The sequence below is a fragment of the Carassius auratus genome, chromosome 25 (assembly GCF_003368295.1).
Source record: "Carassius auratus strain Wakin chromosome 25, ASM336829v1, whole genome shotgun sequence".
NCBI lineage: Eukaryota > Metazoa > Chordata > Actinopteri > Cypriniformes > Cyprinidae > Carassius > Carassius auratus.
The window spans coordinates 19,663,765-19,680,363 of record NC_039267.1 but is presented as its reverse complement, the minus strand read 5'-3'; the positions used below and the strand labels follow the sequence as shown (position 1 = coordinate 19,680,363).

The 16,599-nt window shown below is 43.9% G+C and overlaps 1 protein-coding gene across 1 annotated transcript in view; it reads right to left on the bottom strand.

Annotated features, from left to right (window-relative positions):
• LOC113043674 (copine-8-like) overlaps positions 1 to 13,110 on the bottom strand; it is a 56,810-nt gene extending 43,700 nt beyond the window's left edge. Inside the window, exons 1-2 of the mRNA XM_026203188.1 lie at positions 13,048 to 13,110; positions 12,674 to 12,938 (exon numbers count right to left, since the gene is read on the bottom strand). Coding sequence (XP_026058973.1) covers positions 12,674 to 12,938; positions 13,048 to 13,110 — 328 coding nt within the window. The remainder of the gene's footprint in view (positions 1 to 12,673; positions 12,939 to 13,047) is intronic.
• Between the last annotated feature and the right edge of the window lie 3,489 nt (positions 13,111 to 16,599).

Below are 16,599 nucleotides of genomic sequence, written 5' to 3'. Positions count from 1 at the left end.
TTGAAACAGTGATTCTGTTCAAATTCCCTTTAAAATCTTAAATGATTCCCTTTGAGCTAAATTGACCTGTTTCCCTTACATTTATAATGGTGGAGAATGATTGCGGGCAGTTTAATCTAAATTGTGAGCATAAACCAAGTTATTTAATCTTTGATTTTGCTAAAGGAATGAAAGATGAGAAACTTGCGAGACCGGAGTATGTGTGTGTGTTTGTGTGACGCGTGACGAAAGCAGCGCGCGCCCTCCCGCTTGAATGAAAGGAGCTAGAGGAGACTTTAACTCGAGTCCGTCTCCCCTTTGTTAACAGCAGTAAGTGAACTTAAAAGTAAACATCTGAGATCGTACAATAAGGTAGAAATTGAGGGTGTTCCTCATTTGTGTAATGCCTTGTTTTATAGCTGATTTGATTTCACTGCGTGTTCCAGTGTCTCAAACGCTATCTCAGTCACTGTTTGCTGAACGGAGCTAAACTGTTAGTGTTTCAAAAGGGATATAAATCGGTGAATAAAGAATAGTTTTGAGCGGGTTCCTCAATCTATTTATCAAAGTCCCCGTATTCATATTTCATATAGTTTGATTGCCAGTGCGTGTTCCACTGCCGAATCAAATTTGATATTCGACTCCCCTAAGTTAACGTTAAACATTAGAGAACAAATTTTGCCCATTTGTATTCGTTCACAAAGTGAATGCAATCTCGCGTAACACGGCGTGTGTCCGAGAGTAATTTGAATGGGAGTGTTTTAAAAAGCTTGATCAAGTAAATTTTAACTGTGTACCAACAGCGAAGGAAAACTTTTAGGTTTGTGTCCAGAAAAACTGGCACGGAGAATCAAATTGCTGAGATTGATATAATAACTACAGCAGGAAGCTGCTATTTGAATTAAGATAAATGTAACTCTATACAAACTGAGAGTTTAAGTGCCACATCGCAAAACCAACTGAAAGGCAGTGTTGTTATTTGTACAGTGTTGAAATGAGCCGACATTTCATGTAACATGCTTAACTGTATTTGCAACAATGCAACGATTCATGTGCTAATCCACTAGAATGTGTTTTGGTTGCCATAGTGACGACCGTGACCCGGAAGCCTAACGTACTTCCGGAGCAACTCTGAACTGTGCACGCGCAGTGCACAAACTCTGCGTTGTCGCTAAGCTAACGAAACCATTGCATTTACATTGAAGTCTATACTAAAGCCACTAGCCTCAAAGGTTAGCCGTTAGCATTAACATCCAGTGGTAGAATAATGTGTGTTTGGGCAACGCTGACGTGATTTAACCATTTTAAACATCTTAACTAACACTTGTTAGTCTCTTTCTCTTTAGTGCTCTCTTTCCTCACTAAACCACTTATTTTCATTTTACTAGAAAGGGAAATACTGACTCACAATTATTAATTGTCAAATTGAAATTTAATTGAAACATTAAATTTATTTTGAATCATTTAAAATTTCCCTCTCAGATTTCATATGATCTTTTATTTCTAGTATTCTCTTTTGGGCCTAATTATTTTAGGAATGAATAAGCCTTGAACTTTGGAAGTTAAGTAAACTTATTCTTCCTAATTTATTTATTATCCATCTGAATATATGCTATTCAGACCTTTACTTATTTGAATTCGTTTTACCCCTCTTCCTATTTTGGTTATACACTTAACCACTATTGTTTTACTTATTGATTTCCTCTTTTAATTTCATTTTTTGCATATTTTGCCCATTTATTAATTTTTTTTAATTTTCCTATTTCTTACCATTTCTTTTGTGTATCCTAGCCTGGGAACGACAAACCTGAGCCCTAAAAGGAGACATTGTTATCCCTCACTACGAGTTCAAATAAATTAGAAAGACAACTCTCTTTCACTTAAAGTTTATTTTGTTTGATTAGTTGTGCAGCAACTAACACAACGCTCTCCTTGTAGTTGAGGTAACCGCTTCTGAGACTTACCATCTCCGTCCTCTCTCTCCTTTACTTTCCTCTTCTCTTTTTACATTTGTAGGACATGTAAGAACCATCAATCAATTCTGAGTGAAGTAAATACACAATCGTGCCAAAGACGACGAATCATCCTTATGAATTTGATTGTAATCATCCTCTCATTTGTTCTTCCTAAACTCCCTACATTTGGAAACGCAATCCAAGTTTTAGCATCTCATCCAACGTTGAGATCAATTTAATAGAGCAACTGTCACCTTCGCTGACTCCCTGGTGAGCGGTCCAACTGAAAGGTGTACGGTGTCAATCCTGTCAGACTAAGAAAAGAGATATCAGAATTATTATTGTATTCTTTTGTCCAAAGCAAGAAATATAATAATATTATTTACGTTTTTGATAACATTTAATTGGAAAAAATAATTTTCCTCATTTGAAAAACAGAAATTTTGCTTGTCATTTGAATTTGTTTTTCACCTCTGTCTCTCTTTTCCTCTTCCTCATTAGAGTGACAAAGTCTTCGCATCTCTAGTCTACTTAGACACCCTGAGACCAACACAGTCATCACCACATTTCACTAGTGGTTCACAATCACTGATACAACACTTAGTTGTCCCACCACACATAGGCTTTTACTCCACACAGATCTGTGTCAGTCTCTCTTCTCCCCAGCGTGCCAACATGCCGCAGACTGCAGACCCCATTTCCCATGGGGAAGATGTGAACATTTGGTTGAGAGGCATAACAGACAGCCTCACTCCAAAGACATTTGAACTGTTATTATTTTTAATAATAATCCTAATCCTGAGAAGATTCCTGACACAAGATTCAAGCCAGAACAACAACCACGAGGAGCTAGTCAAGATCATGAGCTCACTAAGCTATGCCTTCACAACCCAGCTGAAACTGAGCGACAAGCACATCACCCACCTTCAAGAGGAGCTGACACGTGCTCAACGTCGCATAGACAAGCTGGAAGTGAAAGTTCAAGATCAACTCAAAGCACCCAGCGAGAGGGAGCAGGATACAACAGAACAAGTTAAGAAGCTCCAAGCAGCCCTGGCAGCAGCTCAGCTTGACCAGCAACATACAACGGCTGCTCAGAAAGACCTGGTAAACAGACTCCAGTATGCCGAACAGCTACTGGAGAAAGCCAAGATAGACATCAGAAACAAGAATTCTGAAATCAGTGCTTTGAAAGACCACCTTGAAAGGTACAGAACTGAAATGGACAATCTGACCCAACAACTAGATGATACCAACGATGAGCTCTACCTGGTCAGAAAAGAACTCCAAAATGCTCACAAGCACAAACTAGAGCCAAGGAAAGAAAAACATCTCCTAACCTCATCACTGCTGAGCAGAGCAGAGTCCCACGTCCAAGAACTGGCATATGACGAAAGGAGCGAAGGGCCACAACCCAAAACCTCACCTGCCTTCGCCACACAACCCTTTCCTGCCAACGAAAGAAAACCTCCCGTCCAAGGCCTTGAAGCTGCACACGGGATGACAATCAAAGACCTCAACAAGCTGTCTAAAAACATCAGCAGGTTCAACCCGAACTCCACAGAGAGCCCCGACATCCAAGCTTACCTGCGAGATATCAAATTTCACCTGGAAGTGAGACCTCATGTGACTGACAGAGACTGGTTATACCTCCTTAGAGCCACGCCCAGTCCGAGGTACGAAACTTTCTAGATCGACAGCCCAGTCAAACCAAGTCAAACTACCAGCGACTTCGTGAGGTCCTGATTAAAGAGTTTACAGACCCAGAGTCTGAACATGGACTGTTAACTGCCTTGGAAACCAAACAAGGTCGTCAAGAGACTCCACAAGCTTACTACAACCGACTCCGACAATCCTACTTTGGTGCACACAACAACTCTGACCTTGAAGAGGATGTGAACTTCAAAACCCTCTTCCTAAAGAATCTGCACCCTGGAGTCAGTCACCATCTAGGTGTCATGGCCTGTCCGAACTCCATGACCATCCAACAGTTGCGTGACCTAACACAGAAGGCCTATAACAAGCAGAAGTTGGCCTCAAAGAAAGGTAACAAAACATCCACACTCTTGAACTCTGTCAACAAAGACTCAAGCCTTGCACTGGACGACACCCAGTGGCATCACAACACCAGAGTCTTCCATCAAGAGCACAGAGAACGTGACGCCCATATCCACGACCGCTTTCAGCCCAACTGCTGGAAAAATCCATGGGACCAGCCACGCTTCTCAAGAAACCAAAAGGATAACATCTGGAAACCTAACCAGATATCCAAAGGTAATCACCTGACTCATCCAAGAGCAACTCGTGTGGGTAAGCGACAACAAAACCCACCTCAGCACCACTCAGACATGCACAGTGCTGAGTATGCACAAGAACATGACCGCTTACCATTAGAAGACACGGAACAAGTCATGGAACAACTAAGAGAGTTCCTTCAAGACAATTTACATGCATATGACCACAAAGTTGAGTCATGCTCGCTGTGACCAGCGACAGAACGGAAGGCCGGTGATCCCCTGGTGCACCACATCAGAGATGACAAGCACCTGTTCAACAACAACCCAGAATGAACAAGTCTTTCACGGCCAACTGTTGATGAAAAATCTGAGGTACTAAAGGACATCACCTCGGTCACTAACAAACTGTCAAATGAACTCCAACTCCAAGTTCCAAATTCCCTGTCTGTGCAACAGCAACCACCAGAGCACAGAAGGTCAGAAAGTCTGCTACAGCCAGAAGGCATCACAAGAAGAATGCAACATAGGAGACAAGTTTTGCAACTCAGCTTCACACAGCCATGCCAAACTGCCTCCGACTGTCTGCTAAAGAACTTCCTGCCTTGCTGGACTGACCCCTCATTAGACCATGGACACGCCCTCATCCAAGCCAAGGATGCTGAGAGCCAGTCTTAAGTGACATGCTAGAAAAAGGGGGAGACAACACAGATTTGAACAGATCTGACCACACATGCACTACACCAGTAACACACAACATTACCTACATCCAGAGGTAAACACATCTACTGATAACACAGTCAACAAACATATTATTCCCACAGGTAGAATATCCAACTTTTAGCGTAACAAAGTTACACATACCATCCATGAAGAAACGTGCAGCCATCCTCACAATAGGTAGAACACCTGACACTAAGTTAAGGTTCACGACACACTAGCTGCACCTGACATCCTAGCTCAATAGTAGTTGTGACACATGCTAGGAAAACCCACAGCAGCCTTGTTTTGTTTTGTTCTTCTTTTACCTATCCTTCTCCTTCCCCTCTTTCCTGAGTAGGTGAAACGCCTAGACACCCTGTGGGGGTCGAAGGTCTGATATTAGGATTGACTCGCAACGCCTAATATCCGCCAGCCACTCTAAACTGAATGGAAGCCAGAGAGCTCCATGCATGATAGGTCAATTCATTGAATCGAAAATGAAATTACTAGAAAACTAACGGTAAATGTGTAAAGTAAGACAACCTAGAAGAACCAAACAAAGTTAACCACAAATTTGATTGATGAATCAAAATAAAAACAATTTCCAAGACGATCTAAACTATCCTCAATGTGCTAAACTACATTGACTAATTGAACTTAACCACGTGTACCTAAATAACCTGATGCCTGCACCAGTACAGTAACTGTCATGGAGGTGTTGTCTTGCTGTTTGCTGTGTTTGTCTGCTTCTTCTGCCTTTGTTTCTCTAGCGATCGACGATGTCTTCACCTAAACACCTCGCCGATCGAAAGGGGGATATATGTAGCAGAAATGAGTCGAATCAGACAAATCAAAGAGTCTATCAGAGCTGTGTGCATTGAAACGAGAGCCGAATTCCTCAGGAAGTCATAAATCAGTTCTAGTGCCACAAGAACCAAGCAAGATAACCAACCAGCCAACTTGTTCACACAACAGCTTTCAACATTAACACCAATATAACAATTATTGACAATTTTAATTCGAAGAAGAGATTGTCAAATTTATCGTTCGTGATTGGAATGCAACGCTGGACATCACATGTAAACCCAGGAGATCAAGTTAAATACTTGCATTGACTCCCCCCCCCCCCCAGCCAGTGAAACCAGACTGAAATTCCTAAGGGGGAAGGGCTTTAAACCTTTGTCTTCACAGAAAAGTCCCTTTGCCAGAGAATGGCAAAGAAACTGCTTTTTATACATTATATATGGACCAGAATGAACTCAAAAAAGACTTATGAATGAATCATTCCATTGCTTAACTCCATATTCATTTACGTGTAATCCACACATTTGACTATCATGTATAATCACTTATTGTGTATGTCTTTTGATAACTATAGGATACCTAGTCATGTCTAGTATTCAAATAATCGCATTTTCTTGCTTGATATTGTCCTGACAATCATTTATTTGTAAAATATATCATAATCATGTTATAGGAATCATGTCCAAAATTAGACCCTGTGAGGCAAGAACCACATGCTTGGTAAGATAAACAGTGATTTATGATACCCCAGACCCCAGGACCATATCTGATTGGTCAAGGCAACATTTGAGGGGTGGCCAACAGGAAAGTTTAAATACTTTGGATACGATTAAATTTTTTTTTTAGTTCTAGTCTAGCTGCTGCTATTAGCCATGTCGGCTTTTAGTCTAGCATTGCTTGTGCTATCAGTCATGCGGGCTTTTAGTCTGCTTTTAGTTCCAGCCTTGCTCGTGCTATCAGTCATGCCTGCTCTTAGCTTTTAGCTTGTAGCTTTAGCTTGTAGCATCTAGCCATGCGGTTAGTCATCATTGTTCTTTGAGCGCGGTTCCAGCGTGCCTGCCTGCTGCTACTATGCCACGATGAGAAAGAAAACAACCTAGTCTCATCAAACTTTATTTCTTTTCTTTTCCGTTTGAGAGTTTCGTGTTCTGAGTTAAGTTTTGTAACGTCCATTCAACTTCAACCAGCGAACACGACTCTGCACTTTCAGCCAACGCCCAACAACCACGGGCTTCCCAAGACGTCACTTCACTACTGAACTTCAAGCCAATCAGCGACACCGGGATACCCCTTTCAACTGGAGTCCCTTTCACAGCAAACGAAGGCAACGTATTCCCAGATATTTGTTGTGCTGGTGTATCTAATATAATTTTAACCCCATTGAGGAACTCGATGCGAGCGCTAATTATGTGATTGATGGTTGTTCATGTCTATGCAATTTAACATATTGCTGTAAACTTGGGATTCCATATTTCCATTCTCTTAAACTCATCTTTCCCTAACTTTCGACCTTCCTGCAACTTGTGTGAATGTGTGTGTGCGTGTGTTTATGTGTTAGATTAGTTTATATGTCTTAGATTTATCTAATAAAGCCTTATTCATATTGAAAAGAGAAGTATCTTGTGTTTTGTGCTTACAAGTTAATGTCTTAAACTGCCGATCTTGTTACTGTGCTAATTGATAGTGTTTTCACTATAGTTTGGATATTAGTATCCAGCGCAGATTTTATGTTAAACGGCTCGTTCACTGAACCGCAGGCGCGTCTCCGTGAACAGCCGTGAAACAGTGATTCTGTTCAAATTCCCTTTAAAATCTTAAATGATTCCCTTTGAGCTAAATTGACCTGTTTCCCTTACATCAGGCTGAATTGGGCGCTATGCTTGACATGGGGGTAATAGAAGAATCTAATAGTAACTGGGCGAGCCCGATAGTTTTAGTTCCGAAAACGGACGGCTCAGTCCGATTCTGTGTAGATTACCGCAAGGTGAATGCTGTGTCGAAATTCGACGCGTATCCAATGCCGCGGGTTGACGAGTTGCTTGATCGGCTAGGCACGGCTCGCTTTTATTCGACATTGGACTTAACAAAGGGCTATTGGCAGATCCCCTTGTCTCCATTGTCCAGAGAAAAGACAGCTTTCACAACGCCGTTCGGATTACACCAATTTGTTACCCTTCCGTTTGGCTTGTTCGGGGCCCCAGCTACCTTCCAGCGCCTCATGGATCGGATTCTACGGCCCCATGCTGCATATGCTGCTGCCTACCTAGATGATATTATTATATTTAGTAATGACTGGCAGCGGCATATGCAGCATCTGAGGGCTGTCCTGAGGTCGCTGAGGGGAGCGGGGCTCACGGCCAACCCAAAGAAGTGTGCGATTGGGCGTGTGGAAGTAAGGTATCTGGGCTTCCACTTGGGGCATGGGCAGGTGCGTCCCCAAATTGATAAGACTGCCGCTATTGCGACCTGCCCACGACCCAAGACCAAAAAGGAGGTAAGACAGTTCTTGGGGCTGGCGGGATATTATAGACGGTTTATTCCTAATTATTCGGACCTCACCAGCCCTTTGACTGACCTTACTAAAAAGGAGGTACCAGATACGGTCCAGTGGACGGAGCCGTGTCAGCAGGCCTTTACTCAGGTCAAGGCTGCTCTGTGTGGCGGGCCGCTGTTACACTCTCCTGATTTTTCTCTCCCTTTTCTGTTGCAGACAGACGCATCGGACAGGGGGCTGGGGGCAGTCCTGTCCCAGGAGATAGAGGGGGAGGAACGGCCGGTGCTGTACATTAGCCGGAAGCTCTCGAAGAGAGAGGCTAAGTACAGCACCATCGAGAAAGAGTGCCTTGCCATCAGATGGGCCGTCCTCACCCTCCGCTATTATCTCCTGGGACGGGAGTTCACCCTCTGTTCGGACCACGCTCCGCTGCAGTGGCTCCACCGCATGAAGGATACCAACGCGCGGATCACTCGTTGGTATCTAGCTCTTCAGCCTTTTAAGTTCAAGGTGATCCACAGGCCGGGTGTTCAGATGGCGGTGGCCGACTTCCTCTCCAGAAATGGGGGGGGGGGGCTGCAGGCCGGATGGCTCCCCGGCCTGAGTCGGGCGGTGGGGGTATGTGGCAGGGGGGGCGTGGTTTAGCGAAGTCTGCAGCGGGAGAGAGAATCAGGAGACGAGCGGTAAGTGAGTGGTTTGGGCAAAAATTATCATCACCTGTTTCTCGTTCTAGTAATTGGCGTGGAGAGAGTATAAAACGCCGGGAGAAACGGATGCAAGAGAGAGAGAGACGGACTGCTGACCCGAACCGGAGACGGAAAACCGGAAGGAGTGAACCGGAAGTTTGACAGAGCGTGTCAGAATAAGAGTCACCGTTTGGGTGTTTGTGATTTTCTTTGTTCTTTGTTTAGTTTTGGTTAAATAAATACGTCAGCAGTCCAGCCGACCCCTTTGTCCTCTTCCTTGCCACACGAACTTACTACAGTCAGTAAACGCAAGTCCTAATGTATCATTTGCATTATCAACGTGAATATTAAAATCTCCCATGATTAGCGCCTTATCAACTGTAACTAGAAGGTCTGAGAGGAAATCTGCAAATTCTTTTAGGAATTCTGTATACGGCCCTGGTGGTCTATACACAGTAGCCAGAGCAAGAGATACATTAGATTACTTTTGTATGTCTGACAGAGTAACATTTAGCAGAAGTATTTCAAAACAGTTAAACCTGTATCTTGTTTTCTGGGTAACATTGAGAATATCACTATATATTGTTGCAACACCTCCGCCACGACCAGTCTGATGGGGCTCATGTTTATAACAGTAGTTTGGTGGAGTAGACTCATTTAGACCAAAATAATCATTTGGTTTTAGCCAGGTTTCAGTCAAGCAGAGTAAATCAAAACTATTATCTGTGATCATTTCATTTACAATAACTGCTTTTGGTGTGAGTGATCTAATATTTATGAGCCCAAACTTTAAAAATTGTTTTTGTTCATTTACTTTACATTTTTCTGGTTTAATTACGATAAGATTTTTTCTAGATCCTACATTATATTTATATTTTGACCTCACTATTCGGGGAACAGACACAGTCTTAATAGTTTTTACAGCGCAAGTAATTTTAGCATTTAAGCGGGTGGAACAAAACTCATCATAATGGTTATTTGAGAATTGTCTTACTAGTCACATGGAGCGAAGTGTCTTGGAGATGTTGTCAGAGAGCAGCTCCGCTCCGACTCTGCTGGGGTGTAATCCATCAGCGCAAACCAGTCTAGGACGCTCCCAGAAAAGATTCCAGTTATTAACAAATAGCAGTTTCTGTTCTTTACACCATGACAACAACCATTCATTTAAAGCAAAAAGTCTACTGAACCTTTCGTGTCCTCGTCGATACGTGGGCAGTGGTCCTGACACGACGATCGTCGCCGCGGACGTCGTGCTGCAAACCGTCTCGATCAGGCTCCTGAAGTCCCTCTTCAGCGTCTCCGTCTGCCGCAGCGTGGTGTCGTTAACCCCGGCGTGAAGCACGACCGCTCTGGGGCTCTCGTCGTCCTTCAGGATCGCGGGTATCTGCGCAGAAACATCAAAAACACGAGCACCAGGCAAACAATGAGTGTGCACTTTACCTTCGGCTAACGTAGCACTTACGTGTCGGACGATGGAGTCTCCGATGATCACAGCGTCGCTCCCTGTCTCGCGGAGGGGAGCGAAGCGGTTCTGGATGGAGATCTCAAAGGCAGGAGGGGGAGAAGTCGTCGCCCGGGACCCGGCTCGCGTCCTCCGCTGTGGATACAGTGAAGGACATCTGGGAAGATCGCGTCCTGGGTGCAACGGGCCTGCGCAGAGAAACACACGGAGTTGACGTGGTGGGACTGTTAACAGCACGCTGTATACTTACCCCGGACTTGTGAGCGTCAGCCCGGGATGATTCCAGCGCGGCTCTCCGCTCTCTCAGCTGGGCCTGCCTCTGTTCCAGGTCGCGAATCTGCTTCCCCACGGCCTCGAGCTCGAGCTGCACAGAGTGGAGACATTCATCGGCCATTAAAGCAAGTAACAGTGAGTACAGCAGTGGTAATGTGTGTGAATAGAGTATTAGCAATGTAAGCGCAGTTAGCAGCAACCATGCTTGCTGATGCTAACTGGCTAAAAGCTAATAGCAGACCCGGGAGATCAAAATAAAACTAGTGATAGCGAGGTGCTCTGATTGTTTTTGTTGTAGAATACAATCGAGGATATATTCACACGTTATATAAACGGAAACGATGATGTATAAAATTTATTTTTAAGTTAAAAATAGTCAATGAAAAGAATATAGTGACGGAGCTCAAACGCAGTACAGCCGTCAACAACAAACAGGAAGTGACGTATTGATATCATGAAGTTGATGACAAGTCCATTGTATTCTTTATTAGCCTTTCCATATTTGCGCCGTCTTTTCACATTCTAATAGTACATGATATCTGTCCACACCTAACAGTCTGCCTTTCTTTCCAAGTTTTTATTGGACACATCTGTCTAAAAGCAAGTCTGGAAATGCTAGTTTAACTTGTTATGTGACACATCAGATCTTCAGTTATTTCGGCCAAATTAGATTACTTAAGGCTGTTCACACCAACAACAATAACTATAATATATATATTTTTTTTTTAGCTTTTCTTTGTTTAGGTTCAGTGATTTCACTTTAATGGAAATAAACATCCTTTTCATTGCCATTAAAGTAAAATAACAGAACGCAATCATAGGAACCTGCTTAAAATGCTGGAAATTAGAGGCTTTGGCATCTTTTGCGTCTTCATATGTACTAAGAGTTTTCAATACATTACTGATTTGTTATGACTGCTTGTACTGTAACAAAAGACTGCATCAAGAGGTAGAAGAAGTAGCTGGTACTGAAATCATTTGTATTCACACACTTGGTCAGTTGGCATGGTCCAGACTAAAGAGATTAGAGAAACTGTTTGGAAGCAGATCTCTTAAAAGTGGTGAACACCTCACTTCTTTCTGGGACTTTTCCAAATTCCCTGAAAACTGCAGTTGTTAAACCCCTTCTAAAAAGAGCAATCTTGATAACACCATATTCAGCAGCTATAGACCACTATAAAATCTTCCTTTCTATGGGATTTCTAGGATGGTTCTCAAATGGTTCAGGTCACTTAGAAGGGAGAGCTTATTTGGTGAGTATACTGTAGGAGAGCATACGTCTAAGCGGGCGACCATTATATGTAGAGGTTTGCAGCATTATGTATGTTATAATACATTGTGTATACACAGTCACTCAACAAAGAGTGATAGTTTTTTTTTTAGTTTATTAGCACTCTTTGCAAGCTTTCATGTCTATAATCCATTTAAAATGTATAACTTTATTTTTTGGCCACACACAGATTGCAAAGTCTCCTGAATATATGTGAAAATCAAGAATCAAAAATCAAGATCACAAATCATTGTTATTGTAATGAGTCATCACCAGACGGGGAATCCATCTTGCAAGCTTTATTAAACAACTCGTGGTCGTACAGGCAGGGGTCAAAACCAGCAAACACAACAGTGGAGATAACCAGAATCGTCGTCAAACACAGGCAATAGATCGGGGTCACAGGCAATATTCAGAGTTCAACAAACAGTCCAAGGTAAAGAGGCGGGCAGCAAAGGTTCAAGAAACAGTAAACAAACAGAACTGGAAAACGGGAAACCAAACACGGGAAATAACGCTTGGAAATGTCAGCCGGAGCAAAACAAGACTTTGCGTTAAACTGATGTAGTTGTGCAGCTTATATAGCAGTACAAATAAGCTGCACCTGTGTGGTGATCAGAGTCCAAGGCACGGGGTAGATGGGTAGTGTAGTTGTGAATCAGTTTAAGTGAGTGTGTGGGTGCGTGAGTGTCAATATTCAGGAGATGGAGCCCTCTGCTGGCCAGTAGAGGGAATCACGGGTTCGTCTCCGTGACAGAGCCCCCTCCCTGCGAGCGACTCCTGGCGCGAGATGGTAGGCGACGTCGGGGTCTACCGCGTGGTCGAGGGGCCCGTCTCTCCGGATGTAAACGATGAAACTCAGTGATGAGGTTGGGGTCTAGTATGTCGTCAGCATTGACCCAGGATTGTTCCTCCGGACTGTACCCCTCCCAGTCGACCAGATACTGCAGGATGCGTCCACGACGTCTGGAGTTAAGAAGTTCTTGCACCTGGTAAGTTTCCTCACTCTCAATCTGGACAGGCTGAGGACTCTGCTCATGTGACCTCCCCTCTCCCTCCTCTCCGGGGGCAGCAGTGGGCTTGAGCAGAGATACATGAAAAGTGGGAGAAATGCGATAGGTGTCAGGTAATGCAAGACGGAATGAAACAGGAGTGATCTGATGTGTAATTTTGAATGGACCCACGTACCTTGGACTCAACTTCTTGCAGGGTAGTCGAAGGCGGAGATCTCGGGTAGAGAGCCACACCCATTGTCCTGGTTGGTATACTGATTGGTATACAGGCCCAGGACGCCGACGGTGGTCAGCGTGTTCCTTTTGATGGCGGATGGCTCGTTGAAGATGTACATGAGCTTGGTTCCAGGTCTCCTCACTGCGTTGCAACCAGTCCGTGACGGCGGGCACGTCGGTGGGTTCCCCGGACCAGGGAAACATTGGAGGCTGATAGCCTAGGATGCATTTAAAGGGGGTGATACCAGTAGCTGGCTTGACCAGGGAGTTCTGTGCGTACTCAGCCCAAAGGAGGTACCGGGCCCAATCTTCTTGGTTGGAACTACAGTATGATCTCAGGAACCGGGTGAGTTCCTGATTGAGTCTTTCGACCTGACCGTTAAATTGAGGGTGGTAACCGGAGGTCAGGCTCACGTTTACATCGAGGGCTTGGAAGAAGGCTTTCCAGAGACGAGATGTGAACTGAGGGCCTCTATCGGAGACAATATCTTCAGGTAGTCCGTAGAGACGGAAGACCCAGTTACAGAGTAGTTCAGCAGTTTGCAGAGCAGTAGGCAGTTTGGGCAGAGGAATAAGGCGGCAGGCTTTGGAGAATCGATCAATCACAGTAAGAACGACAGTGTTAATTGGCGTGGAGTCTTGTGCGCATTACAGGTTTGGCATTGTTGGATGAAGGTAGTGGTGTCTTGGGGTAATGATTCCCACCAGAACCGGTTATGAAGCAGATGAATGGTAGCCGTGATACCTGGATGGCCGGATGCGGGCAGACAGTGTGTGTGGTTGAGTATTTGATCGCGTAGAGTGGGTGGTACGTAAACTTTATCAGGCGGGCAAGTTGTTGTAGGTGCATGTTGAGAGTTGTGTTGCTGGATAAGCGTCATGATGTCCCATTGTACGGGTGCAATGATTACCTTGAAAGGGAGTATGGATTCAGGTTCGGATGAGATCTGTTCATCTTCGTGAATACGGGATAGCGCATCTGCCTTTGTGTTCTTGGAGCCCGGACAGTAGGTAACTGAAAAGTCGAATCGGGAGAAAAACAATGACCATCTTGCCTGTCGTGGATTGAGGCGCTTGGCTGAGCGCAAATACTCAAGGTTTTTATGATCTGTTAGTACAGTGAAAGGAAAGTTGGCCCCCTCCAACCAGTGTCTCCACTCCTCGAAGGCCGCCTTCATGGCGAGGAGTTCACGGTCCCCTACGTCGTAGTTGCGTTCGGCAGCATTGAGTTTGCGGGAGTAAAAGGCACATGGGTGGAGTTTAGCGGTAGAACTCTGGCGTCGAGAGAGAATAGCCCCGATACCAGTGTTGGAGGCGTCCACTTCGAAGAGAAACGGAAGAGATGGGTCAGGATGGTGGAGTATGGGTGCAGTCACAAACCGTCTCTTTAGTTCTTGGAATGCTTGGAGAGCAGCCTCTGACCAGTGTAGCCGATGGGTTCCTTTTTTGACCATTGACGTGAGGGGACTTGACCACAGAGCTGAGGTTTCTGATGAAACGACGGTAGAAATTAGCAAACCCCGGAAAGCGTTGGAGTTCCTTTAGTGTTTTGGGTTCGGGCCATTTGAGAACGGCGTTGACTTTGCTCTCATCCATGGCGACCCCCTCTGAACTGATGACGTACCCCAGGAAGGTGGTAGAGGTGGTATGGAATTCACACTTCTCCGCCTTGGCATAGAGTTGGTGTTCAATGAGTCGCTGCAGCACGGCCCTCACATGTTGGATATGTTCCTCCAGGGTATCTGAATAGATCAAGACATCGTCAATGTACACAATAACAGTCTTGTTTAACATGTCTCTGAAGATGTCATTGACAAATGATTGGAAAACCGAAGGACTATTGACCAGTCCGAACGGCATAACCTGGTATTCGTAGTGCCCATTGGTGGTTGAGAAAGCCGTTTTCCACTCGTCCCCCTCCCTAATGCGGATGAGGTTGTATGCGCAACGCAAATCCAATTTGGTGTAGTATCGTGCAGTTCGTAGCTGTTCTAATGCAGAGGGCACCAGGGGACAGGGCCGCGGGAAGTAATTTTGAACAGGGGGTGCTGTGAATTTTTTTTTTTTACAAAAAACCTATGAGCCTATAGGCCTATTTAAAATACATTTTAAAAATATATACATTGAGATTTACTACTTTATTGTCATATACACTTCAGTGCACAGCCAGCCAGGGTCTGAAACACACAGACATCGGTTCTCAGATATGCGCAATGCGCTATTAATCTGAAGCAGAAGCAGAATCAGAAATAATAGTTTAAATAATAGTTTAATAATCGAAAAAAACGAAATAATTACTTTCATTACAATTTCAGATAGCCTATACATACATGCAACTCATTTATATACAACAAATAATATTACAACAAAATATAATATTGATCAAACTTCACAATAACGCTAAAACAATGCAATCGATTTGGTCAGCTGGCTTGAGTCACTGCACGTTTATGTCACACGCAACTCTATTAACTCCAAAATCTTTTTACACACACCACAAGGAAATAATCTCTGACTATTTAAGCAATTTGTTTATTGAACAGTTCTCCACATCCATTACGCAAAGAACACACGCACAGTATAAAGCTTTCTGTCTCCATCTCCAACCTTTTTACACAAACCACAAGGAATCTCCGACTATTTAATAGGGCTGGGTAAAAAATAGATTTTTCGATTAATCGTTTTTTAAAATGTGGTCGATTCAAAATCGATTCTCAAAGGCCATGAATCGATTTTTTTCCGTATTTATTTCCGCATACATTGAACGTAATATTAGCGTTAATCTAATTACAAATCTTCTCCACTAGATATCACCCTCTCACGTGCCTTGTGCGATGTTACCAACGAACCTGTCATTCATTCATTCAGTTTAAAGCAGTGGTTCCATTTTCTGCAATGTGCGTCAGGTCATGCTCCCGTTCGCTTCTTACAGACTGCATCTTAAAGCCTCTTATACTTTCTGCGTCCTCGAGTCCGCTATGGACCGCTATGCAGGCTTGATGTAAACATCGCCATCGGAGAGCGTGTACCGAGGCTCTGAGCAGAGCAGACAACCGCGCGGACAGGTTGCGCGTGGTCAGTTGTCTTCAAAAGCACAATTGCACATGTTCAGACAGTGTGAAGAAGCCTATTGCCAATTGAACCAATCGGGCCGGGCTCGGGCTTGTGCGGTAAATGAGCGGTCATGTAATGTTTCGATTAGCGCGAGAAATATGCGAAAATGTATGCTGAGTAGTTGAAACGGAGGCTTGCTTCTGACGATTACGTTTTGGTAGCACCAGCAACTAAAGCAAAGTCTGAGGTTTGGAAAAGTTTTGACCTTGTTTATAATGAGAATAATGAGTGAATAATGACGCACCATCAGTGAGCGCAGGAGCGCGCTGAAGACATCTACAGTGGATTCAATCATTTTCCTCCACATAAACACTTAGGCCTTACCTAATATTGGTGAGTAAATGTTTTTCAAATAATAACTAAATATTACTTGAGTCTTAAATGCATAATGTAGACA